The 25,394-nt window shown below is 45.3% G+C and overlaps 1 protein-coding gene and 1 long non-coding RNA gene across 2 annotated transcripts; one reads left to right on the top strand and one right to left on the bottom strand.

The window, feature by feature from the left end:
* Positions 1-687: 687 nt before the first annotated feature.
* Positions 688-7,162, bottom strand: LOC130682249 (uncharacterized). Its single transcript, XR_008995472.1, has 3 exons — positions 6,725-7,162; positions 2,284-2,543; positions 688-2,159 (listed from the first exon to the last, which is right to left on the bottom strand). It is a non-coding gene; the product is annotated as an uncharacterized LOC130682249 (long non-coding RNA).
* Positions 7,163-8,266: 1,104 nt separating this feature from the next.
* LOC130682248 (zinc finger protein 550-like) lies at positions 8,267-24,134 on the top strand. The gene is made up of 3 exons (XM_057496455.1): positions 8,267-8,648; positions 11,485-11,610; positions 23,596-24,134. The coding sequence occupies exons 1-3, from the start codon at positions 8,619-8,621 to the stop codon at positions 23,677-23,679; spliced, it is 240 nt and encodes a 79-aa protein (XP_057352438.1). The 5' UTR covers positions 8,267-8,618; the 3' UTR covers positions 23,680-24,134.
* The last annotated feature ends 1,260 nt before the right edge of the window (positions 24,135-25,394 follow it).

Below are 25,394 nucleotides of genomic sequence, written 5' to 3'. Positions count from 1 at the left end.
GTGACCAGACCTGGGGCGGTGAAAATCGGACAACCAAGAACGCGGAGTTTCTCTGCTCTCCGTGGACCCTCGCTGGCGCCCGGATATCTGCAGCCTTCAGCCACTCCCTGGCCCACCCTCCCTTCGCCTAACATAAAACAAGCTTGAAATGAGCACTGAATTAAGACGGTGCTTTAGGACATGAGTCCACCATCTTCTTGGTCTGCTGGGTTTCCAAAAAAAAATTACTTTTCTTGCCCTAACACCTTGTTGCTTGACTGCTGGTACGTAGTGCAGCAAGCGGCAGGAGCTTGGACTCGGTGACAGTCCTGTCTCCTCAGTGTCCTTTCATCTCTGACAGTTGTTTCATCATTTTCTGTTTTGCATGACCCACTTTTGCTGGGTACTCACTGGGTATTTCATATGTCATGAGCAGAGTTGTGGGTTTGGGGAAGGACATCAAAGTGGTAAACTGTCCTTGTTGCAGCCTAATGGTGCAGGATTTCAACAGGACATCGCTAATGATGCTAATCTTGATCAATTGGTTAGGGTGCTATCTGCCAGTTTCCTCTGCTGTCAAGTTACTGGTTTTCTCTTTCCACACTTAGTCACTAAGGTTGGCCAATCCAAGTGTTAGGGGAGCGTTGTGTATTTTCCTCAGTCCTTGTCCCCACTGCAACAAAGAATTGAAGGGCAGAGACACAGTAATGAAGCAGAATAAAAGTTTTATTTAAAGTTACTTAGAGAAAAAGTGCGGGTGACCTCAGACAGGAGTTCACCAAGAGGCTTAGGGTCTGGGGTTTTACAGGCGGTTGAAGATTTTCAGGAAAACCACAAAGAGCCAGGTGTGGACCTGCTAAATGGTCCCAGAATGTTCATCTTTGATAAGACATTAACTTTCCTCTTTTATTTAACGTAGCACAAGAAGTATACTGCTTTGATTCCTTTCCAGAATATCAGCTTCTGTCTGGATGCGTATCCATCAAGACTGTCTGCCCTGCCTCCAAGGTGGGCTGACCACTGCCTGTTTGATTAGAATGCAGTCTTAGCTTTAAGATAGAATTCTTCCTGAAGAAGCTGGGCCTTTGAGCAGGTGCCAAAGTCAGTCTTACAAAGGTCTGTGCTGACTGACACCGTGAAGACACAGGCTAGGCTGAGATAGGTTTCTTTATCTGAGGAGTATTCAGCAATCTGGGTCAGGTTGCTCCTGGCCTTCTGAGCTTTCTATTTTTAACTGGTTAACTCTTTGATCCCCTTCCAGTGGGTCTTACTGGCCTTATTCTCCCCCCACCCCGCTCATCTGCTTTCCTGCCTAACACAAGGGGAAGGAATCAAGCTCCACTGCCTGAAGTAGGAGGGACTATGGATCATCTGGAATTCCTCTTCAGGACGATTTGTCTCATCTCCTGCTATTTACATAGAACACTTACTGTTTTTACTTTAAAAAATCAAACGTGAGTACTTACAAGAACAATGTGTGTAGTGATTCCCATTTTATAGATGTGAGGGGAAAAGAAGAGAGAGGTCAACTCCTTTGTAATGTAGTTTTGTCTGTGACAGACAGCAGGGCCAAACACACTGAAAGGGTGTCTCCCCGCGACCCTCCTTACCCAGGATGACTCAGGAGACATGGGCCCATGCAAGAGACTTTATTATCTGAAAGAGAAAGGGCCACCCCCAGAGGGGGTGGGGAGGGAGAGAGAGAAAGAGACAGAGAGAGAGAGGGCAGCGAGAGCAGAAAGGACAGAGGTGGGGGGGAGAGAGCGCAGAGAGGGCAGCAGCATGGTGCAGAGCGTTGTGCCTTTATTGGGGGGCAGATTCGCTTGGTCTGCTGCTTTGGGGGAGGGTCGGGATGTTTAGAGATAAGGTGCGGTAAGCCCAGTCAAGCCCCAGGCAAGCCCAGGCATAATTCTCACCGGCTTATGTGCTTGGGACCGTGGGGTAAATGGAGGACAAATTACTATATTCTTACATTCCTCCCCTTTCTGTATTGTAAGCGGTAGAGGATTTGGGAAGGGGTGAAGGTCAGTCTTCAGTAACTGCTTCCTGCTGATTAGGGGCGATGAAGGTCATGTTTGTATTGATGGGGGGCAGTCCTCAGGTGAGCCCTTGGTCTGCAGTGGCGATGGCATTTTCCAGGTTCAATAAGGATCATGGTCTTTGGAGAGGGGTTGGTAATCCTGTAATATAAGTTGGTTAAAGGTTTGGTTAGAAATTTTTTGCATTTGGGCTGATTGCTATGTTCACATAGGGTGGCTGAATTAATAGCATTTTTGGGGACATATGTGTAGGCAGCAAAGCTACCTGTAGGGCAAAGGGAATCCTTGATGGTGCAATCTGTTGGACAGTCTGAAAGAGAAGGGCTGGTGTTGGGAAGATGGGTCTGGTGAGAGAGTAAGTGTTGAGACCATGGTTAATATTCCTGAGGCATGACGCATGGCGGTTGCAAGGGAGGTCTTAGGACTCCGTGCAGGCAGAAACTTCTTCAGTGATGAGTGGAAGCGGAGATGAGCAGCCCGAAATGCGGAGAGTAAGAGGCCCCGTCACGGTGGTGGAGTAGGAACCTGTGGGAGATTTGGTGCGAGAGTGTAAGATAAATTCCAACTGCAGTAAGCAGGCGAAGAGAGGCAACAAAGGGCCAGGCAGTTTATTTGAACGCAATCCCCGGGGGATGTTCTGCCGGTCTGGAAACTACAGGCCGGGGAAGTCACCCCCAGCAGGGCAGGAAGCAAGTTTTTAAAGAAGGCAGGGGGAGGGAGAGCAAAGGTGTACATTGGCACGAGGATTGGCTCGTCTCGGGTATGTGGGGGTCTCTTATTGGCCTATTGCCAGGTACTGGAGAGTTACCACTGAACCTTTAGCTTGGGGGAAGGGCTCTAGTTGGGAGGGTTATCCAATCAGGCTCTGGAATGTTGTTGGACCAGAACCTGTTGGTCTCTTTGCCTCACTTGGGGAGGCCTGAGCTTGTCTAGCAGGCTCACCCTTTCCCCTGATGCCTTCCGCCTAACAGAGGGGAATAAGGGGAGAGAAACAGCTTAAGGTGGGAGCTGTGTATCCAATGGTGAAGACCCTGGAGTTTAGCTGCAGTTGGCGTGGAAAGGATTACTGTGTATGGTCTTTGCCATTTGGGAGTTAGGGATGGTGTTGCTTGGTGTTTGGAACGGGCATGGTTTGGAGAAGTTTTTTCCTGTCCATGGTAATGTAATGGCCTTGTAGCGCGGGGAGAGCTGAACTCCCAGGTATGTGACCTGAGCGGCAGACAGCTGAACTTTGGAGGTGAGACCCGATAGATAGCCGTGTTCTGAGAGACAGTTTAAAAGGAGAATAGTATCCTGTTGAGAGGTTTGTAGGGAGGGACTGCAGGGGAGGAGATCATCTACATATTGAAGGAGGGTGGAGCTTGAGAGAGTAAGGGATTTGGGGTATTGTGCTAGAGCCTGTCCAGAAAGGTGGGGACTATCTCTAAAGCCTTGGGGAAGGACTTGTTAAGTGTTCTCTGAATATTAAAAATTAACTTAAGGAATTTCCTGCCTTGATTTCTCTCTGGAATACGGGCGTCTTGGTCTGGGAGCATATCAAAAGGCTGCCTGCTCAGCCCCCAAGGTGGGCTGAGGTATTGTCTATTTGCTAAAGAATCCTGCCTTTTACTATGCCGTCTACAGCTGGGTCTGCATGCTAAATTAGTTGTTCAGTTTGCAAAATTACCTCAGTCAGATCTGAAGGAGGAAAGATGGCACATAGGCCTGGGCCTTTTAGTATGCTAAAGTGAATCTTATACATGGTTACAAATGATTAGCATAATAAAACATGTGCTACTCTTCTTTATCTGGGGAACATTAACTGATCTCACTGAAGAATGATTCTAGAGCTTAATGTTCATAGTTTTAGTAGGGGGTGGTTTCCAGCATGTAGTTACGTTGCTCTGACTGCAAATATCCTGCCTTACTTTCTTTAGAGACTCTCACCTTATTCTAAGCCTATGGTCCCTGTCTCATTCCCCCCTCTACAGATGGAGACTCTAGCTGCTGCTAGGGAAAGGGGGCAATGATGGCTCTGACTCTTTCTTGCTGAGAGGGGTCTCAGTAAAGGGTGCAGCCAGGTCTCCATCACTGGTCAGTTGAGAGGGCCTCGGAAGGCTGGCGCTTCTATTCTGGGTTTCATTTCTATTACTATTTGCAATTTTGTGGCTTCTAGGAAAGATAGAACAAATGGTTATTGGGTTAAGTAGCACCATCTGGAGTTGGATTTTCCATTCTGGAAGGACAAACTTGATGAGATTAAGAATGCATGGCTGAATATGAGAACTACAAATATGAAGATTCTAACTGAGAATCATAGCCAGGTATCATGGGGAAACTAGAATTCTGGATCGAGTTTACATCTCAATGACTAGTATTAGGATTTAATATAGATAAGACTGCATTATTGAAACAAAACTTTTCTCTAAAATCACCCTCATTTATATTAGAAGTAGCCAGATTAAGAAAATGATTAACAGTTGGCTTGATTATTTGCATATGTGCAGCAAGAAGAGTAGTTTGATTACATGGGATCTTTTAAATGTGCTTTGCTGGAACTTTTTGTAAGGAATTTCAGATTGAACTTTTTAGGGCTTCTTGAGGCCAGAAAGCCAAGCCAGACTTGCCATCAGGTTGTGCCTGCAGTACCTGTACATTTGGGTGAATTCCTCTCTTCTTGAGGTTCTCAAGACATTCCTGAGGTTCTTGCACGTGCCAGGAAGTGACCTTCCTTACTCACCCATAAGGCTGCTGGGAACTCTGTAAGCAAGGTACCAGGCCGGTTCTTCCAAGGGGCTTTGTTGGCTTTATAAAGTCAATCTTACTTCCTTAAAGCTGTCTGTTCATATCTGAGTTTACACGTGTCTCTCAGGTATGACATTCCAGTCAAAGCCTTGGTAATATAACCAGTGTTTTTAATTGGTCCTCTTACAAGGAAAGCAGATTCTTATTGAACTTGTGCAAATAAACATACTACCATGAAATATAAAAATAGTCACTGAGAGTTTTTAAATTCTGGAGGGATCAGGTAGAGAGAAAGATAAAGTTTCAATTCTGCTTATAAAGACAATCATTTACTAAACTGTTATCAGCTTAAGAGAAAAAGCTTAAAACACTTTATCAACAACATTTGAAACAAAAAGCCACAAAATCATCTTCCTTAGTTTACTTAATCTTATGTAACTAATACCTGTTCTGCTGAAATCTAGTTTTTTACTAGTTTAGGAGTAATGAAACAGTGAGCATAGATGACAAAAGACTTACAAATGACAATGGTTAAAGATCTGATGAGAGCTTACTGTAAGACAGTTGTCATAAGGAAATTTGGATATTTCTGTAACACAAAACATTCAGTAACAAAGTTTAGCATCATTCCTTTTGACAGTGCTTTCTAGGTAATTAAGCAGGTAATTATATATCAGATAAATAAGCCAAATTAGCCAAATACTTTCTCCAATGAGAAAAAATTCCTCTGACATGTTCCAGGGGCCCTCTGGAAAATATCAGAGTGAACTAGAGGTAAAAATCATTTTTTTGAATTTGATTTTGGGAAGCTGTTAAAAGTTTTAAGGCACTTGCTTAAATAGTTACTCACATTAGACAAAGCTACACTTCACTTTAAGCATTTTTCTTTGAAAGATTTAACAGATACCATCAACTTAAATGATTTTAGGTAAACTTAGGCAGCTGATAACCATAAGGACATGTCTATTCAGTTCAACTTAAATTAGCATTAATACTTAATATATTCTATTAGAATTTTCTGGAAGTTTTAGAATACCCAATTTTTACAAGCGCTTGTCTTTAAATCAATTTTTATTAATACCATCCGGAGGTAGAAAAATATTTTTCATTTACACGCTTAGACACAAACATACAGATTGAGATGTAATGATACAGTGAGAGGACAGACAGAGCTCCTGGCGTGAGCCAGGAGGGGACAAGAGAGCTCGTGGTGGTGCATTGCCTAGGGGTTTTATAGGCAGTTGAGGATATATGGGAATGTGAAAAGAGCTTAGGGGTGTGGACTTTAAGGCAAGTAGTAGGTGTTTAGGATTGCAGGGGAGACAGAGAGAGAGCTTGGTTCGGAGGTAGGAGAAAGCCTGGATATATGGGATCTCTTTCCATTTGCCCGTGCGCTCACAGAAGTTGTATAAGTCATGGAGAATTTTAGGATCTAAAGAGCCATTGGGGGACCATTTAGACTGATTGTCTAAGGGACATTGTGGCCAGATCTCATTACAGTAGCGAACAGGTTTGAGGTCTGGAGTGAGGTGGAGGGGCTTTAGATTATTGAGTAACCACCCCAGCAGTGAATCTGCGGGAACGGAGGGGCCAGATCCCATGGTGAGAACGAGACCGTTCAGAAGTCACTGAGGCGTCCCAGAGCAATTGAGAAGGTTACGGAGAAGACCAGGCACAATTAGGGGGTCGTTACCACCTCTAACTGCGGGGTCGAGGCAAAAACGCCGAGGAGGCTCGGTACCTGGTACCAGGAGTTTACGAGTAGAGTAGATATGTAGATAAAGGGAGACCGGGCCTCAGTGGATGAGGATTTTCACCATGGGGAGGCAGAGAAGGGTCGACTATGGGGATCAACCGTGACTCTGAAAGTCGTGGTTGGGGGTGCCCCTGTCCCAGAGGAGCCCTTGGGGGTGCCGGACACTCAACGGTCACTTCCCAGGTTCCAAAGGGTCATTTAAGTCGACCATGAAGGGGAGACTCACCAAATCGAAGGCCGGTGTTGGGCGAGAAGACGAGCGACCGGGGAAGTGGGCAGGGAGCCCGTGGAGGAGGATCGGGCAGTGCGGGTTCCCAGAGCAGCTCAGGTTCCCGGAGGAAGAGCAAAGTCAATGGGAGAGCCTCATCCGAAGTCACGGCACCAATGAAAGGGTATCTCGCCGCGACCCTCCTTACCCAGAACAACTCAGGAGACACGGGCCCACGCAAGAGACTTTATTATCTAAAAGAGAGAGTGGCTGCCCCGGGGGTGGGGGTGGGGCTGGGGAGAGACAGAGAGAGCAGGGAGAGCAGGGAGACAGAGAGAGACAAAGAGAGAGGGAGCAGCAGCGTGGTGCAGAGCGTTGTGCCTTTTATTGTGGCAGATCCGCTCAGCCTGTTGCTTTGGGGGAGGGTCAGGATGTTTAGAGATAAGGCGGGGGACGCCCAGGCAAGCCCAGGCATAATTCTCACCGGCTTATGTGCTTGGGACCATGGGGTAAATGGAGGATAAATTACTATATTCTTACACACACTCCATTTCCAGTTTCATAACTGTATATATTCTAACTCGTTGGAAGCTGGGTTTTATCCCCTCACATTCATAGTCATAGGAATAATAAAAGTCACCGATGGTAACTCCTAAGACTTTTTGTAATATAATTCTTGAAGGATTGTTAAATTGCTAACATGACTTTGTTTCCTGTCTGCAAGAAATCCTGGGTTGGTTCAGTACTCAGCCCTGCATTCCTTTCTCCACTAACACTCCTTCTCTTGATGGTACCGCACAGCATCATGACTGGAACTAACAGCGTAGGCTAACGACTCCCGAATTTATACTAATCCAGGCATGACCCCCCCTCCCAGTGTTCATAGTATGAAGCAGGTAGGTGACACCCTTTGTGGTCTTACAGATATTTCAAAGTGACCATGCCAAAATCGGAGGCCTGGACTTCCCTCTGAGACATCTCTACTTGCAGCCTCCCCACCTCCAGGGATGGCAAACGCACCCCTAGGGCGCTCGGGCCCAACTCCGTTGCTCGGCAGTCTGTGCACCACGTGGCGGCGGCGCTGAGCCAGAGAAGGCCCATTAGTTTCAGGTCCCTGTATTCCTAAAATATCAGGACGGGACTTCCGACGTCCTCCCTTTCGCGGCTATTTTACAGCTCAATTATCCGTATCCCGTCTAAGATCAATCGGAGAGGCGATAGGGGCACGGGGAAGGTACAAGCCGGCCGAGGGTCTGGTTTCTCGCGTTTGCACGTGCTCTGTCCTCGGGCGAAGGTCTTTCCTTCTGAGCCTCGATTTCCCGGGTGTACAATGAACGCTCTCGCCCCTGCCCCTTGGACTGGCGCGTCCCAACCGGAGGTGGAAGCTTCGGCAAGCTCCGAATGCCCGGTTGTTTCTAGGGGAAAACTACATTACCCAGAAAGCTGTGCACCATCATCGGGAGCTGGACCAATGGCAGCCCAGGACAGGGGCGTTTCGGGCGGCTCACGTTGGGGGCGGGACTTCCGGTCCCTCAAGGCGTGCGTCGTCTCCCCGCGCCGGGTCTGTCGTCCCGGACCTTGGCTCCGTGAGGGGCGGACCGGGCGTGTCTCCCAGGCCCCCCGGGAAGGACGGTGAGGAGAGCAGGACCCACATCCGCGTCTTTGTGGAGCCCGACGCTCGTCACCCGTCCTCAGTAACGGGGTGCCCGGCGAGCGCCCGCCGGGACACCGGCCTCTGTCTCTGAAGTCCTGCCGCGACGCCGTGACCTCGTGCTCATTTCACACCGAATAAACAGGCTCGGAGTGCGACAGTCACTCCGTCCAGGACGGCGAAGGGGTGGCGGGCGGCCGAGCCCTCCGGACCCGCCTCCGTCGCCGCCCGCCCGCGCCGCTCGCTCCGCAGGGTCCCGTGATGGGGGCGGCTTGGATGGACCCGGCGCAGGTGAGTGGACGATGTTTCGGGCATTGCTGCCGCGCTGCTGGTGCGGGGAGGGCGCCCGGGCGGGCCGGAGGCCGAGGAAGGCATGGGGTTGCCCGTTGGGCGGCGCTGGCTTGTCACTATCCTTCAACAGTGGCGGGTCTCTGACACGTGTTCAGTCCGGACGTGAAGAGTAATGATGCGTCCTTCGAAGGGCTCCCAGGGAGACAGGGACCATAGGCTTAGGCGGAGTAGGGTGAGGGCCTCCGGAAAAAGCAAAATAATCAATCCATCGTGAGATTTGCTTTGGCCTGCTGGGGGTCCAGCTTGTTTTTCTGACTCACCCAGGTGCTGCTTTTCCTCCTCCAGCCGCCTGGAGGAACAAACGATTTGCAACCTGGACAATGTAGCAAGCAAGCCCAAAACAACTGGTAAAACCAGGAAGGATTCCATCTTGAAAGTAAGGTTCCATCTTAAAACCCAATTAGTTAAAAAGTAAGTTTCTTAACAAACAGACAATAACTCAGCCCACCTTGGGAGGAAAGCAGGCAGCCTTGAGTGATAGGCTTGCAGGCCGGGAAGCTGCTATCCTGGGAGGAAATCAGAGCAGTAAAATTCTTGTAAATAACCACGAAGACTAATTAGAAACTTAGTGTCTCTTCAAAGATAAACATTTTGGGGGACCACTTAGCAGATGTATATCCCCAGCCCTTTGTCTCTCAACTGCCTATGAAACCCCTAGACAGCGCGCCACCCCGGTGCCATCTTGTCCCCTCCCGGCCTGAGCCAGGAGCGCTGTCCTCTCGCTCCTCTCTAAATAAAAGCCTCTGCCCGGCTCTCCTGTCTTGAGTGTTTGCGAAGTTCACTCTTCGGCTCCGCGAAGGAGAACCCCGGCCTCACCATCACACCTATAAATCCAGCCCGCCGCCCGGCCTCAGGTCCCCACCCCGTTCTCCCGGCCGACATTCCCTGGCTCGTTGTTCTTCAGACACACCAACCTGGCCTTGTTGAGTTCTCTTTCACTCACCAGCCTTTGTCCTTGAACCGACCTTTGCCTGGGATATTGTCCCTGTGTCTTTGCAGGGCCTCCCTCGCACATACTTCTGGCCTCTGCTCAGATGTCACCCATCTGGGGAGGCCTTTCCTAAAAACTCAGCTAAAATAGCCCCTTCCCTTCTTGCACATGTTCTGGCATTTTTGTAGGTCGAACCTGGAAAAATTAAACAAGTATGCCTGGTTGGACTTCTCCAGGATGTTGTGGGAGCAAACAGTAGCTGAGACCCATAACAGCTGGCCTTCCCTGAGTCTTTGTGGTCTGACAGGCAGGTATAATATATCACCTCATTTAATCCTCAGTTCCTCAGTTATCTTCTGTTATCATCTTGCACAGGAACAACTTGAAGCTCAGAGAGGTTCCATTATCTGTCCAAATCCACTGCTGTTTTTAAGTTCCAGAAACTAACAATTAGTGTGTTGACCACCACAGCCTGTGTTTTTATTCTCTTATCTACAAACAATGGGTAGGAGGCCTGCAGATGACATCTAACATTAACTATGAAAGCCAGGCAAGCTTTTTCCAGTAGGTGGTCTCAGGCCTGAGTGGGGACTTGGCATTTCAGCAGGTAGGAGTGTGTGGACAGAAGAAAAGGGCATATTGGTGGTGTAAGGAATTCCCAGAGGACCTGTGTGATTGCCAAGTGTCCACCCACCCCCCGCCGCAATCCACTCTGTCTCATCCTACTCAGCCAGGACCGACACTGGCCAGTCAGATGCCATTGTTCTCATGACCACAGCCTATGCCGTACTGTTCCGTGGTCCCCCCTGGAGTGTTCTTTCTTTAGGGGTTGTGCTCTCAGGATTCAGGAAGGAAAAAGCAGTGGTGGTTCACTGTGGATTCTCTCTGGGAGTCTCTGAGGTGCAGCAGGCAGCAGGCGCTAGTTCACCCCCTGCTGCTGCCCAGGCAGGTGCCACTCCCTTGAGCGCCTTCCCTGTGAGGTGGGTGGTGGTAAGTCTTCTGCCTACGTCTACAGAAACCTTTTAGTGGTGGCTGACATAAATTCACTGCGAAACGTACTTGAAATGCTTCACATCTTCATTAGCTGTGGTTTTACTTTGCCTATAGAGGAGTGTCAGGCTTACTGGATGAGACACCAGCCCAGGGAGGGACTTGGTTTAAACCCTGCCTGTGTCCCTAATACACGTAAACTTTGGTGATCCGGTAGAGCTCCCTGCCCTCAGTCCCTGCCTGACGTCATGATGAAGGTATTGAGGTCGTGAGCTGTGGCTAGTCACCCCAGAGGTTCCTTTACAAATAATTTCCTTTAACTTTCATAACAATGATTGCTCAGTGAGAATTATCGTATTGACCTGGAAATCAAGGTTTAGAGGAATCAAGTGATGTCCTCAAGCTCATGCAGCAGGCAAGTGGTTTGAAGATTTTGGAATCAAATTGCAGGAGTAGGTTTTCAGAGTGGGAACTTTCAGTCACTTAAAAATAATATGTAAAGCCCTCCTCGTGAGGCTGGCACACATTGAGGACCAGTGAGTCTCCGGTGCTCTAATTCTGCTTGGTATTGTTGTCATTGTTATTATTCTTTCCAGTTCCTCTGACATCTTAGAGGTCTGACTGTCGTGGGCCTCAGTGTCCGCACAGGATGGTCCTGACCTTGGGTCATTCTCCACTGGCTCCTGCACAGGACGCTCTGGTCTCCCACCTGCTGTGGTCAGTCTGAAGCAGTGTTCACCTCCTTGAGCCCAGCACAGGGCTCAGCTTCGCACCTTTACCATCGAGAGAGACTGTCTCTCATCCCATCCAGCAGCCCCCAGACCAACCTCTGCTTGCCTCTGTGTGACTTCCCAGATACCTGTGACCTTCGAGGATGTGGCTGTGACCTTTACCTGGGAGGAGTGGAGGCAGCTGGACCTCACCCAGAGGACCCTGTACAAAGAGGTGATACTGGAGATCTGCAGGCTTCTGATGTCTCTGGTAAGGCCTCCCCGACTCTGCGTGTGAGGATCCTGTCACCTCCTTCACTCCACCCTCTGGCAATTGGTCTGGCTGGTCAAAAAGGCCGCTGGAGCCCACCTGCCCTCAGACCCACAGCTTCAGTCATTTTCTGGATTCACCTGTTCCTGCTTGGTCTCCTTGGGTGTCAGGGAGGGAGGGCTGGGGGAGAAACATGGTTTGTCTTTGGTCACAGGTGATGGAGGAGGAAGTCTTGGGAGGAAGTGGAGGAATGTCACAGAAGCCAGAGGCAGGGGTTCCGCCCGGGCCACGTGAGGGGCGGATGCAGGGCCTGGGGGAAGCGTGGTGATGCCCTGGCTTCTTGGTCTCTCATCCTAGCTTCTCTCTCTTGAGTCTGCTGGTGTCAGTCTTTCACAGTGGCTTTCTCTGCTGCAGCTGTTTTGCAGCAGGAAATGGTCAGCCAGTTCTTGCTCTCTGAGACTGCCACATTTCTTGTTTTATTTCTTTCTGTTTATTTGTACTGTTTCTCTGTTCACGCCCCGCTCATTTAATTCTCCCAGCATGCCATCTTCAGCAAGTAAGGAATACAGGGCCATTGCAGTGAGTCCTTCGTAACACGTAATCCATTCAACCTAAAAGATACGTTTTCATCACGAAAAGCTTTCCTCTGCATTTCTGGTGGTAAAGTCCTTTCTTTTGTGAAATGCTGACAATATGGCATCTGACGTTTGTGCAAGCGTCTCTATTTGGCAAAATCACTGTGTAGGCGTCCCGATCTTTTATTTTTAGTTGTTCATGAGACGCCGAAGTCTGGCGCCACCGAGTCCGCCCTCCCTCTGGCGGAGGATCTTTCCTGGGGACTGAGTGCTGCCACTCATGTCCCCCTCTCCCCGCCGCAGCTGGTCTGGTCTGAGGCTGCTGGCCCCGTGTGCAAGTGCTTGCTGTTTGGTCCTTCGTGCTCAGGGGACTGGGGTCTGGTGCCATAGCCCCGGTGTCCAGTCCCAGTTCTGCTGCTGCTGAGCTGTGTGTTCCTGGGTGGGTTAGTGAACCCTTCTGTGCCTCAGTCATCTCATAAGGAGAAGGTGGTAACTTGGTATCTGTGCTGCAGGGATGTTGTGGGAGTGGGTCACACAGAACAGCGCCTGGTGATACCTGGTGACGTTCAGGCTTAGCGGCTGTGATCCCTGCCTTGTCACTACTGTTAAGGGGCCATCATCGTCCTGGTCGTGATCCGCACACGTGGACTGAGCACTCTCTGAAACTGTGTTGTGTAGCTTTGGTAGTTAATAGGCCAGATGCCAGAGATGACTGCCGTCTTGGTTCAGCCATTCATCGTCTCCATGATTTCAGCAAATCGCTTTCCCTGCCTGAGCCTTGGTCTCACCGGCTGTAGAATGGTGCTGATCGCAGTGCTTCGTGTGGATGCTGTAAAGAAATCCTGAAATAGGATTTGTCATGCCAGGCTCACAGGGAGAACAATATAATACTTTGCTTTGGACCTAAAAAACACAGATCAGTGAATTCACATACCTTGTTCTTGAATGAAAAGTTTCAATATTTTAAATCTCTCGTTTTTTCCTAAATTAGTACATTCATTTAATTCAGTTTTTAAGAACATATAATGCATTTACATTGCTTGGCATAGTCCCTGACAAATGGTTACACCCTGTAAATATTAGTGTGTGTGTGTTTTAGACTGTTTTTAGAGCAGTTTTAGGTTCACAGCAAAATGGAGAGGAAAGAATAGAGATTTTCCATATAGCCCTGCCCCGGTGTGTGCAAACCTCCCACAGTGGTGCATTTGTTACAGTTGACAACCCTACACTGACATCTTCATAACCCAAAGTCCATAATTTATTTTAGGGTTCATTCTTGGCCTTGTACATTCTATGAGTTCAGAAAGATGTATAACGACATATACCCATCATTACAGTATCACACAATATTTTCACTTCCCTAAAAAAGTCCTCTTCACTGTCTGTTTATGCCTGTTGTCCACCAGTCCTGGCAAGCACTCATCATTTTACTCTCCATTTGTGTTTTCCAGAATGTTATATAGTTGGAATCATGTAGTATTAATTACGATAGTACCTTTTCAGATTGGCTGATTTCCCTTGGTGATATACATTTAAGTTTCTCTGTGTCTTCATGGCCTGGCAGTGCATTGGTTTTCAAGGCTGAATAGTATTCCATTGCCTGGATGTACCATTGTTTATCCATTTGCAGACTGAAGAATATCTTGGTTGCTCCCAAGTTTTGGATAAAGCTGCTGTAAACATCTGTAAGCAGGTTTTTATGTGGACCTAAGTTTTCAACACCTTTGAGTAAATACCCAGGAGTGTGATGGAACCTATGGGAAAGGTATGTTTAGTTTTGTGAGAACCTTCCAGCCCATCTTCCAGAATACTTAGCTGTATCATTTTGCACTCCCACCAGCAGTGAGAGAGAGTTAGTTCCTGTCACGTGCACACAGATGTGTATGGTATCTCACTGTTTTAATTTGCATTTCTCTGATGACATATTCTATGGAGCATCTTTTAATATGCTTACTTACCATGTGTATATTGTCTTTGGTGAAATATCCTTTAAGGTTTTTGGCTCATTTTTTAATATGGTTGTTTTTGTTTTGTTCTAACTGTCTGTTATTAGGTGTGTCTTTTGCAAATATTTTCTCCCAGTGTGTGACTTGTGCTCCCATTTTCTCAATACTATCTTTCACAGAAAGGAAGTTTTTAATATTAATGAAACATAGTGTATCATTTCTTCCTTTCGTGGATCATGCCTTTGGTACTGTATCTAAAAAGTCATTGTTCTACTTATGGTCATTTAGGTTTTCACCTGTATTAGAAGAGTTTTATGGTTTTGTGGTTTACATTTAGACATTTAGGTCTATAATACATATGGAGTTAATTTTTTTGAAGTGTGTAAGGTGTCTAGATTTTTTCTGTACAAGTGGATGTCCAGTTTTCTACCACCGTTTGTTGAAAAGACTGTCTTGTCACCATTTTATTACATTCGCATCTTTGTCAAAGATCAATTGACAATATTTAATTGAGTCTATTTCTGGGCTCTAAGTTGAGAGCCCACTGGCCTTTCACCAATATCTCATTGTTTTGATTCCTGTAGCTTTATTGTAAGTCTTAAGGTTGGATAGTGTCGGTTCCCTAACTTTGTTCTTCAATATGGTGTTGGCTATTCTGGGTCTTTTGATTTTTCTACATAAACTTGAAAATCAGTTTGTTGATAGCCACAAAATAACATGTTGGGATTTTTGACTAGAAGTGCACTGAATCTTTAGATCAAATTGTGAAGAAGTGACATCTTGACAATATTGAGCCTTCCTATCCCTGAGCATGAAATATCTCTACATTTATTTTGTTCTTTGATTTTGTTCATCAAGAGTTTTGGAATTTTCCTCATATAAATCTTCTCTTTCCTTATAATGTCTTTGGTTTGGTAATATGGCAATGCTAAATTGAGTTAGAAAATATCCCCTCTGCTTCTGTCACTGGAAGAGATTGTATGGAATTGATACAATTTCTTCTTCAGTGTTTGGTAGAATTCGTTAGCAAATCCATCTGGGCTTGATGTTCTCTGTTTTGGAAAGTTATTAGTTATTGATTTAATTTCCTTAATATTGGCCTATTCGGATTGTCTGTTTCTTCTTGTATGAGTTTTAGCAGATTGTGTCTTTCAAGTACTTGTCCATTTCATCTTAGTTATAGAATTTGTGAGCATAGCGTTGTTATTAGCATTCCTTTACTATCTTCTTAATGTCCATGGGATCTGTAGTGATGACCCCTCTTTCATTTCTGATATTAACAATTTGTGTCCTCTTGCTTTTTTTCTTAGTTGGTAGAAACTTAGCAATTCTACTGATCTTTTCATAAAAGCAGCTTTTGGATTCATTGATTTTTCTCCCTTGATTTCTTGTTTTCAACTTTATTGATTTCTGTTCTAATTCTTTCTTTGGTACTGTTTACTTTGGGTTTAAATTGCTTTTTATAGTTTCATAAGGTGAAAATTTATATAATTGGCTCTTTCTTCCCTTTTAAAAATATACATTCAATCCTATAAATTTCCCTCTGAACACTACTTTCATTGCATCCCACCAACTTTGATCAAAGTTGTATTTTCATTTTCAATTAGTTCAAAATATTTTTTACTTTTTTGAGATTGCTTCTTAGACCTATGTGTTATTTAGAACTGTGTTGTTTAACCTCCATGTATTTGGGGATTTTCCAGTTGTCTGAGAGCAGACATTGTATGATTTCTTTTCAGATTTGTTAAGGTGTGTTTTATGACCCATCTTGTGGTCTATCATGGTGAATGTTGCATGTAAGCTTGAGAAGAATGTGTATTCTGCTGTTGGATGAAGTAGTCCATAGATGTCATCTACATCCCATTAGTGGATGGTATTCTTGAGTTCCTCTATGTCAGTCCTGATTTCCTGACTGTTGTATCTGTCCATTTCTGATAGAGGGGTTATGTGGTCTCCAATTGTGATAGTGGATTCATCTATTTCTCTTTGTCATTCTGTCAGGTTTTGCCTCATGTTTTGACACTGTGTTGTTAGGCACACACACATGAAGGATTTTTATGTTTTCTTAGCAGTTTGACCCCTTTATCACTATGTAATACCCTTCTTTATCCCTGATTATTTTCCTTGCTTTGAAGTCTGGTCTGTCTGAAATTACTATAGGTACTCTTGCTTTCATTTGATTAGTATTAGCATGGTATATATTTTCTCCCTCCATTTACTTTTTTTTATTTATTAAGGTATCATTGATACACACTAATGAAGGTTTCACATGAAAAACATTGTGGTTACTACATTCACGCATATGATCAAGTCCCCCCCTCACCCCATTGCAGTCACTGTCCATCAGTGTAGTAAGATGCCACAGAGTCACTACTTGTCTTCTCTGTGCTACACTGTCTTCCCCATGACCCTCCACACACACCATGTGTACTAATCATAATGCCCCTCAATCCCCTTCTCCCTCCCTCCCCACCAACCCTCCCTCACCCCTCCCCTTTAGTAACCACTAGTCCCTTCTTGGGTTCTGTGATTCTGCTGCTGTTTTGTTCCTTCAGTTTTTCCTTTGTTCTTATACTCCACAGATGAGTGAAATCATTTGGTACTTGTCTTTCTCCGCCTGACTTATTTCACTGAGCATAATACCCTCTAGATCCATCCATGTTGTTGCAAATGGTAGGATTTGTTTTCTTCTAATGGCTTGATAATAGTCCATTGTGTATATGTCCCACATCTTCTTTATCCATTCATCTAATGATGGACACTTAGGTTGCTTCCATGTCTTGGCTGTTGTAAATAGTGCTGCGATAAACAAAGGGGTACATATGTCTTTTTGAATCTGTGATCCTGTTTTCTTAGGGTAAATTCCTAGGAGTGCAATTCCTGGGTCATTCTGTTAATATTTGTTTCACATATGTAGGTGCTCCTGTGTTGGGTACATAGATACTTATAATGGTTGTATCTTGTTGGACTTGACCCTCATCATTATGTAATGTCCTTCTTTGTCTCTTGTGACTTTCTTCGTTTTGAAGTCTATATTGTCTGATACAAGTACTGCAACTCCTGCTTTTTTCTCCCTATTAGTTTCATGAAATATATTTTTCCATCCCTTCACTTTTAGTCTGTGTATGTCTTTGGGTTTGGAGTGAGTCTCTTGTAGGCAGCATATAGATGGGTCTTGTTTTTTAATCCATTCAGTGACTCTGTGTCTTTTGATTGGTGCATTCAGTCCATTTACATTTAGGGTGATAATCGATAGGTATGTACTTATTGCCATTGCAGACTTTAGATTCATGGTTACCAAAGGTTCAAGGGTAACTTCCTTACTATCTAACACTCTAATTTAACTCAGTATGCTATTACAAACACAGCCTAAAGTTTCTTTTTTTTTTCCTCTTTTTTCTTCCTCCTCCATTCTTTATATATTATGTATCATATTCTGTACTCTGTGTATCCCTTGACTGACTTTGGGGGTGGTTGATTTGATTTTTCCATCTGCTTAGTAATGAATTGTTCTACTTTCTTTACTGTGGTTTTATTTCCCCTGGTGGCAGCTATTTAGCCTTAGAAATACTTCCATCTATAGCAGTCCCTCCAAAATACACTATAGAGATGGTTTGTGGGTCATAAATTCTCTCAGCTTTTGCTTATCTGGAAGTTATTTAATCCCTCCTTCAAATTTAAATGATAACCTTGCTCTGTAGATTATTCTTGGTTTGGGGCCCTTCTGCTTCATTGCATTAAATATATGATGGCACTCCTTTATGGTCTGTAAGGTTTCTGTTGAGAAGTCTGATGATAGCCTGATGGGTTTTCCTTCGTATGTGATCTTTTCTCTCTCTCTGGCTGCTTTTAAAAGTCTGTCTTTATCCTTGATCTTTGCCACTTTGATTATTATATGTCTTGGTGTTGTCTTCCTTGGTTCCCTTATTTTGGGAGATCTGTGCACCTCCAAGGCCTGAGAGACTATCTCCTTCCCCTGATTGGGGAAATTTTCAGCAATTACCTCCTCAAAGACATTTTCTATCCCTTTTTCTCTCTTCTTCTTCTTCTGGTACCCCTATAATGCAAATATTGTTCCATTTGGATTGGTCACACAGTCTCTCAATATTCTTTCATTCCTAGAGATCCTTTTTTCTCTCTGTGCCTCAGCTTCTTTGTATTCCTCTAATTTCTGTTTTATTCACCGTCTCCTCTACTTCATCTAATCTGCTTTTAAATCCCTCCATTGTATGTTTCATTTCAGATACTGTATTCTTCAGTGTTTGTATCTCATTCCTGAATTCCTCCCTGAGTTCTTGAATATTTTTCTGTAGCTCTGTGAGCATGTTTTTGATTTTTATTTTGAAATCTCTTTCAGGAAGTTTGATGAGTTCAGTTTCACTTGGCCCTCTTTCTGGTGTTTGTGGGATTTTGGTTTGAACCGGGTTCTGACTTTAAATATTTATAGGTGTTGCCCTCTAGTGCCCAGAAGCTCTATTCCCTGTAGCTGCTCAGCCCCTGGAGCGACGGTACAGGTTGTAGGCAAGCAGCGCTGGTGCCTGCCGGAAGGAAAGAGTTCTTTCCTGCTTTCTGGCTGCAGTGCCTGTCTCCACTGCCAGGGCCAGTGGGCCGAATGTGCGGGGAGAAGCTTCTGTGCTTTGCACTTGTATCTGCCATAGGTGGGGTCACCCTCTGGCTGGGCTGGCACAATGGCTGGAGAAGCCAGTTTGCAATCTGGTGCCAGCCAGGAGGAAGGCGCAGCAGGCTGCATATCATGGTGGGGAGCTGCGGAGCTACGTTTCCAGCCAGGGGGATGGAGCTCCTGAAGCTCCTGAAAGCTCCCAACCTGCTGGGCAGAGTGCACCCATACAATTTTGTCCACCTGTCCTTTCTCCTGAGCAGCAAGCTCTGTGCAATCCTTGCCCCTTTAGCAGCCCTGTTGCTGTTAAGAATTCTCTCAGATTGCCTGCCTTTCTTTTGCCCCAGAGCAGCCAGATGTGGATCCCTGTTTTCCACAAGTGGCTGGAATCTCAGTCTCTCCAGGTATTCCGCCTGTGCTTTCCAACCCCACTAGTCTCCAGAGCACCATGTAATATTGGTTCATGCTCCCAGAGCAGATCTCCAGGGCTGGGTGTTCAGCAGTCCTAGGCCTTCACCACCTCCCTGCTCAGTTTCTCTTTCTCCCTCTGGTGAGCTTGGGTGGGGGAAGGGCTTTAGTACTTTACCCTTTTCCTTGAGGTCTGCTGTTCTCCCCAGGTGTAGGCACTCTGCTGCAGCCTTCTTTTCCTGTTGCTCTTTCAGGATTTGATGTATTTGCTCTATTTTCATATTATATGTGGTTTTGCTAGGAGGTTTCTGTCTCACCGCTCACGCTGCCATCTTTAATCCTCTCCTCCATTCATTTACTTTTAATCTATATGTCTTTACATGTGGTTTCTTGTAGACAACATATTGTTGGGTCTTGCTTTTTGATCCACTCTGACAATATCTGTCTTATAATTGGCGCACTTAGAACTATTCATGTTCCAAGTGATTATTGGTATAGTTAGAGTGATATTTACTGTTTTCTATTATCCTTGTTCTTTGTTCCTCTTTTTCTGCCCTTTGTAGTTTCAGTTGAGGATTTCATGAGATTCCATTTTCCTTCTTAGTGTATGACTAAGACCTCTTTTTAAAAATATTTTAGCAGTTGTCCTAGACTGTGCAGTATACATTCACAACTAATGGAAGTCCACTTTCAAATAACAGTACACCACTTCACAGATAGCTTGAGACCTTACAACAAAATAATCGTATTTCTTCCCTCCTGTCCTTTTTATTATTTGTATTGTTTGTTTCACTTATATATAAGCATATATAATATATGTATGAGATGCAAGGATACATAATTGAGTATATTGTATCTGTTACTGTTTTTAACAGACATCTTTTAGGTGAGTTAAGACAAGTAAAATTTTTATTTTACATTTCCTTACTCCTTTAGTAGTCCTTCCTTATTTACATCTGAATTTCTGAGCTATGTCATTTTTCTTCTCTAAAGAACTTTTAACATTACTTGTAAGGCAGGTCTACTGGCAACAGAGTTCATCAATTTTTGTTTCTCTAAGAAACTTTTTATTTCTCCTTTATATTTGAAGGATAATTTGGTGGGGTATGGAATTAAAAGTTGGTAGGGTTTTTCTCTGAACACTAAATATTTCCACTCTCTTCTTGCTTGTATAATCTCTGAAGAGAAATCAGATATAATTCTTGTCTTTGTTTCTCTGTAGGTAAGGTGTTTTTTCTCTCTGGCTTCTTTCAGGATTTTTTCTTTGTATTTGCTATTCTGTATTTCTAAAATTATATGGCTAGATGCTTCTGTTTCTTTGTTTTTGTTTTTTCCCTGGCATTTATTATGCTTGGTGTTCTCTTGGCTTCTTGCTTCTGTGGTTTGGTGTCTGACATTAATTTGGAGGAAATTCTCAGTCATTATCATTTCAAGTTTTTCTACTGTTTTTCTCTTTTTTTCTACCATTATTCTTTTTTTGGATATTGCACCCTTTGTAGTTGTCCCAGTCCTTGTGTATTCTGTTCTTTTTTTTCAGTTTTCTCTTTGCTTTTCAGCTTTTCCTTACTTTCTTAGATTGTGCCCATTCTGCTATAAGCTTATCAAAGGCATTCTTAGTGTTTTTGATCTGTAGCATTTTGTTTCGGTTCTTGAGTAGGATTTCCAGCTCTGCTTATGTTGTCCATCTTTTCTTGCATGCTGTCTCCCTTGTCCATTAGAGCCCTTAGCATATTGATCATTATCATTTTAAGTTCCTGATTTGATCATTCCAGCACCCCCGATATATCTGGTTCTGATGCTTATAATCTCTCTTTAAATTGTGTTTTTAGCATAACTGGCAGTTTTTTCTTGATAGCTGGACATAATGTATTGGGTAAAAGTAACTGTTATAAATAGGCCTTTAGAAATGTAGTGGCAAGGTGTGGGTGAGGGAGAGTGTTTTGTAATCCTATATTTAGATTTCAGGCTTTCAGTGAGCCTGTGCCTTACCCCAGAGATCATTTGAATTGGTCTGTAGTGGCACCCAGATGCCCCATGTGTTGCTGATGTACAGGGGGGTTGAGACCCCAGAGTTGGATTAATCAGAAAGCATCTCCAGGAAATATGTCTGAACAGTGTTGAAGATCAGAGGAAATCTGTTGCCTCTGCAGTCAGCTCTGGTGTCTGTGGTCTTTGGGGCCCAGTGATGGTGTTTTTGCGGTTGGTTTCCAGATGGCAGCGTTTGTGTGCACAGGTGGGAACAGCCTCACTCTGAGTTCTCCATATGCTGAAGTCCCAATCTAGACCGAGAGGTTTCTAGAAAGAAAGAAAATCACCACAGTCCCTGTGTCCTCTTTCTTTCTCCATGAACAGGCTGTCTTTTGCCCAAACCAGAGTTGTTCTATGCACCCAAGCATAGTCCAGAATTACAAACACTGAAGAGAGACCTCCCCACAAACTCCTGTCCAGGTGGGTGCCAACAGCTGAGCAGTTGGGGGTCACAGCAACTTGTAGACAGCAAGGTGACCATTGCCTCTGGTATCTGTGTGAATTTCCTTGTTGAGACCTCTCTGGAGGATCGGGATCCATGAAGCTTTTATCAAATGGTTGCTTTGTACCCCATCAGACTTCACCATTCCTGGAGAGGTGTAAGGCTCTTGACTCCAGCTGCTTGGGTTAAAGAAATAGCTGTGACACACAGCAGCCTTGTGATTCTGGGAAAGTTGCATGAGCTCATGCCTTTATGCATAAGTTTGACCAAGGTAAATTAGCTGCTGTAACAGGCATATTCCAAAATCTTGTGGCTCAGCATATGAAAAGTCTTCAAGGACTATGGGCCAACAGAGTTGTGTACCACACACAGTTATTCAGGGACCCAGGCACCTTCTACATTGTGAACTTAAAGGTCCTGGTATCCTCCAACTGACAGAGGGGAAACGAGGGAAGGGAAATGTCACACCCACTTCCCATCATATTCTACTGAGGAGACATTTGACTACACTTAGGTGCCAGGGTCTGGAGAATGAGGCTGACCTGTATATCCAAGGAGAGGAGCAAATGCTTTGGTGAGTACAGTCTTGTTACTTACTTTTCAGTCTGTTCCTGAAAAATTGTAGTAATAATAATTTCTTGTCATTGGGTTGTTACAGAGGATGTACTATATTATGTATGGAATTGCACTTGGCCTTACTCTTAGTGAGTGGCTCAGCAAAAGTAAGCTATTAGTATTACTAATATCACATTAGTCCTGATGAGTAGTCATATTATTTCACATTTCCTCCTGAACTGCAAGGAAATAAGACCCACCCCACTATACTCTGCATTCCACCATTCCCACGTCACCTATCCGCTGTACTCTGAGGGTCAGACACTTGTTCTCACTCCCTGGCCCCATGTCTTCCTATCCCTCTTGTTTGCTTAAACATTAAGGTGACCCTTGGCCTTCTCCCCCAGACTTGTGCTGCTGAAGCCCTGGGGACATCATGTATGGTGATTGGTGCCACTGCAGAGTCAGATTCTCTCCTCTGGTGGTCACTTGGGCTGTCTGCTCAGCCAGCCTGAGCAGGTGTATGTTCAGCCCCTCAGAATCCACTCCAAATCTCCACCCTTGGCCTCAATCCCACGTCTGTGAATGTGGAAAAGACACCTCATGCTCAACATGGCCTAAGAGGGAGCTTAGAATCGCATCTGCCTCCCCCATCTTCCAACACAGGTTAGAGGGCTGGATGCCACCTCAGCTCAACATCTCCATCTCCACCAAGCCGTAAACCCAGGCTTATCCAAGTCCTATCTGTTTTACATGCAGGTATCTTGAATCCCTCACCTCCAGGGCCTGCTTCCTGGCCTGCAAATGGCAGTCTTCTCATTGTGTTCTCCTGTGGCAAAGAGAGAAGCAGGCTTTCTCATTAGTGTCCTCTTGTGAGGACACTGATCCCCTTGGGGGCTCCACCCTCACCAACCCCTTCCTCTTGTGCACTGCTGTTCCCTGATTCTTAGAAGATTCTGTGCCTAAAGCTGAAATGGCCTTTCCACTTTTTCTATATGGCAATTTGTACCACTGCAGTAGGAGTCAGCTCATAAGGCACCCACTGTAGGAAGTCCCCCAGCCTCTTCCTATCTGCCTTCTCCACTGCATTAGGTGCCCTTTGCTAGTTCCGTACAGCGCCTCGGCATGTTCTTGCTTTGAGCAAACTCACCTAATGCACTGTTATCATTACCCTGTCCACCTGCCCCAACCTCCAGACACTCTATCCCCTGTCTAGTCTCTCCTGGGTTTGTTCTCTAAAGGTTTTAAGAATCCAAGGGCCAAAAATAAAGAAATTACAAACAGGGTTTCAGAGATTTGAAAACATAGCAGGTACAGAGCCACTGTTTTCATTTTTTCTCACTGAAATAGTGATCTTGTTTCTTCTGAGTTGTCATCACTAATAAGCCGTTTTGTATATTGTATTCCTTTCAGGTGACAGCCCAAAACCCAAGACCACAGAACCTCCACTCTCTTACCTGGCCTTGTCTGAGGAAGCCTCACCCCAGGAACGACTAACTCAGCAAGTCCCAGGGGACTCCCCATTGGGGGAAAACAAGGATTTGGATGGGCTGCTGGAAATGCAGGAAGGCCACCCCAGACCCGGGATAGACCCCCAGAGGCAGAAGCTCTCTGGGAATGTGATCCCTGAACATGGTGGTTTAGGGACAGATGGTCTGTACTCAAGGACTGTGTAGCAGCAAGTCTCTCCAGATGTTCTTTGTGAATGTGACTCACAGGGGCCAGTGAAAGATCCCTTGATCTGTAAAGGGAAACATCTCTGTAAGTGTGAGGAATGTGGGAAAGTGTTTAATAAGATCTGCTTCCTTGTTCGACATGAGCAGATTCACTCTGGAGTGAAGCCCTATGAATGCACAGAGTGTGGGAAAACTTTCAGTAAGAGCTCACACCTCCTCCAGCACCATATGATCCACACAGGGGAGAGACCCTATGAGTGCATGGAGTGTGGGAAGGCCTTCAGTCTCAGGTCATGCCTCACGAGACACCAGTGGATTCATACTGGGAGAAGCCTTTTAAGTGCAGTGAATGTGGAAAGGCCTTCACCCACTGCTCCAATTTAGTCTTGCATAACAGGAGCCATACTGGTGAAAAAGCCTTTGTTTGCAAAGAATGTGGAAAAGCCTTTCAGGATAAGCCAGGTTTCCTTCGACACTACATCATCCACACAGGAGAGAAGCCTTTTGAGTGCCCGGAGTGTGAGAAAACCTTCAACTGCAAGTCAAGCCTCACGTGGCACCAGCAGGTTCATAATGGAGTGAGACCCTGTGAAAGCAAAGAGTGTGGGAAGGCCTTTTGTGACAGCACAGACCTCATTCAACACTATATCGTCCACACCAGAGAGAAGCCATATAAGTGTCTTGAGTGTGGGAAGACATTCTATTACAGGTCACACCTCAAGCAGCACCAGCAGAGTCACACTGGAGAAAAACCCTATGAGTGCAAAGAATGCGGGAAAGCCTTTAGCACTAGGAAAGTCCTCATTCGACACATCAGCATCCACACTGGGGAGAAGTCCTTTGAGTGCAGGGAGTTGGGGAAAGCCTTCACCCACAGGTCAGGCCTCACGAGACACCAGCAGACTCACAGTGGAGAGAAGCCCTATGAGTGCGTAGAATGCGGTAAAGCATTTTGCCAGAAGGCACTGCTCACTCGACACTCCGTCATCCACACTGGAGAAGCCCTATAAGTGCAGTGAGTGAGGAAAGGCCTTCAGTCGCATATCATCCCTCACACAGCATCACAGAGTTCATAGTGGGAGAAATCCTGTCAGTGTAACGTGTGGGGAGGCCCTTCACAAGCAGGCAGTCCTCAGTCAACCTCTAGGAACTTCTACTGTGGAATTTTTAATGTAACCATAGTGGAAACATCTTACTTAGAATCTTTTCATACCAAAGAGAAACACCTCAGTTTTTCTTCCCTGTGAGAAAACCTTGTGCTGCAGGATATCAGTTGTCAATATCAGTTGTCATCTAAAGAGTCATATTCAAAATTGATCCAGCCTAGAGCCTGCAGATTAATCCAGGATGGTGATCCAATTGTCTTGTTCACTTTACAAAACCTTCAGTCATGTTTGCACTGTAGAATTAACTCAGGTATATTTAAGCAGAGGAGGAGAGACAGAAAAGAGAAAAATGTAAGCATGGCTTCTTTCAGACTTTTGTGACAAGTCTATAGCAATTTGTCATACCTTCCTTATTTTGGGGGGGGAGGGA

The sequence above is a fragment of the Manis pentadactyla genome (assembly GCF_030020395.1).
Source record: "Manis pentadactyla isolate mManPen7 chromosome 15 unlocalized genomic scaffold, mManPen7.hap1 SUPER_15_unloc_1, whole genome shotgun sequence".
In the NCBI taxonomy this organism is placed as follows: domain Eukaryota; kingdom Metazoa; phylum Chordata; class Mammalia; order Pholidota; family Manidae; genus Manis; species Manis pentadactyla.
Note: the sequence above shows the minus strand (reverse complement) of the source record. Positions and strands in the feature narration are given on the sequence as shown.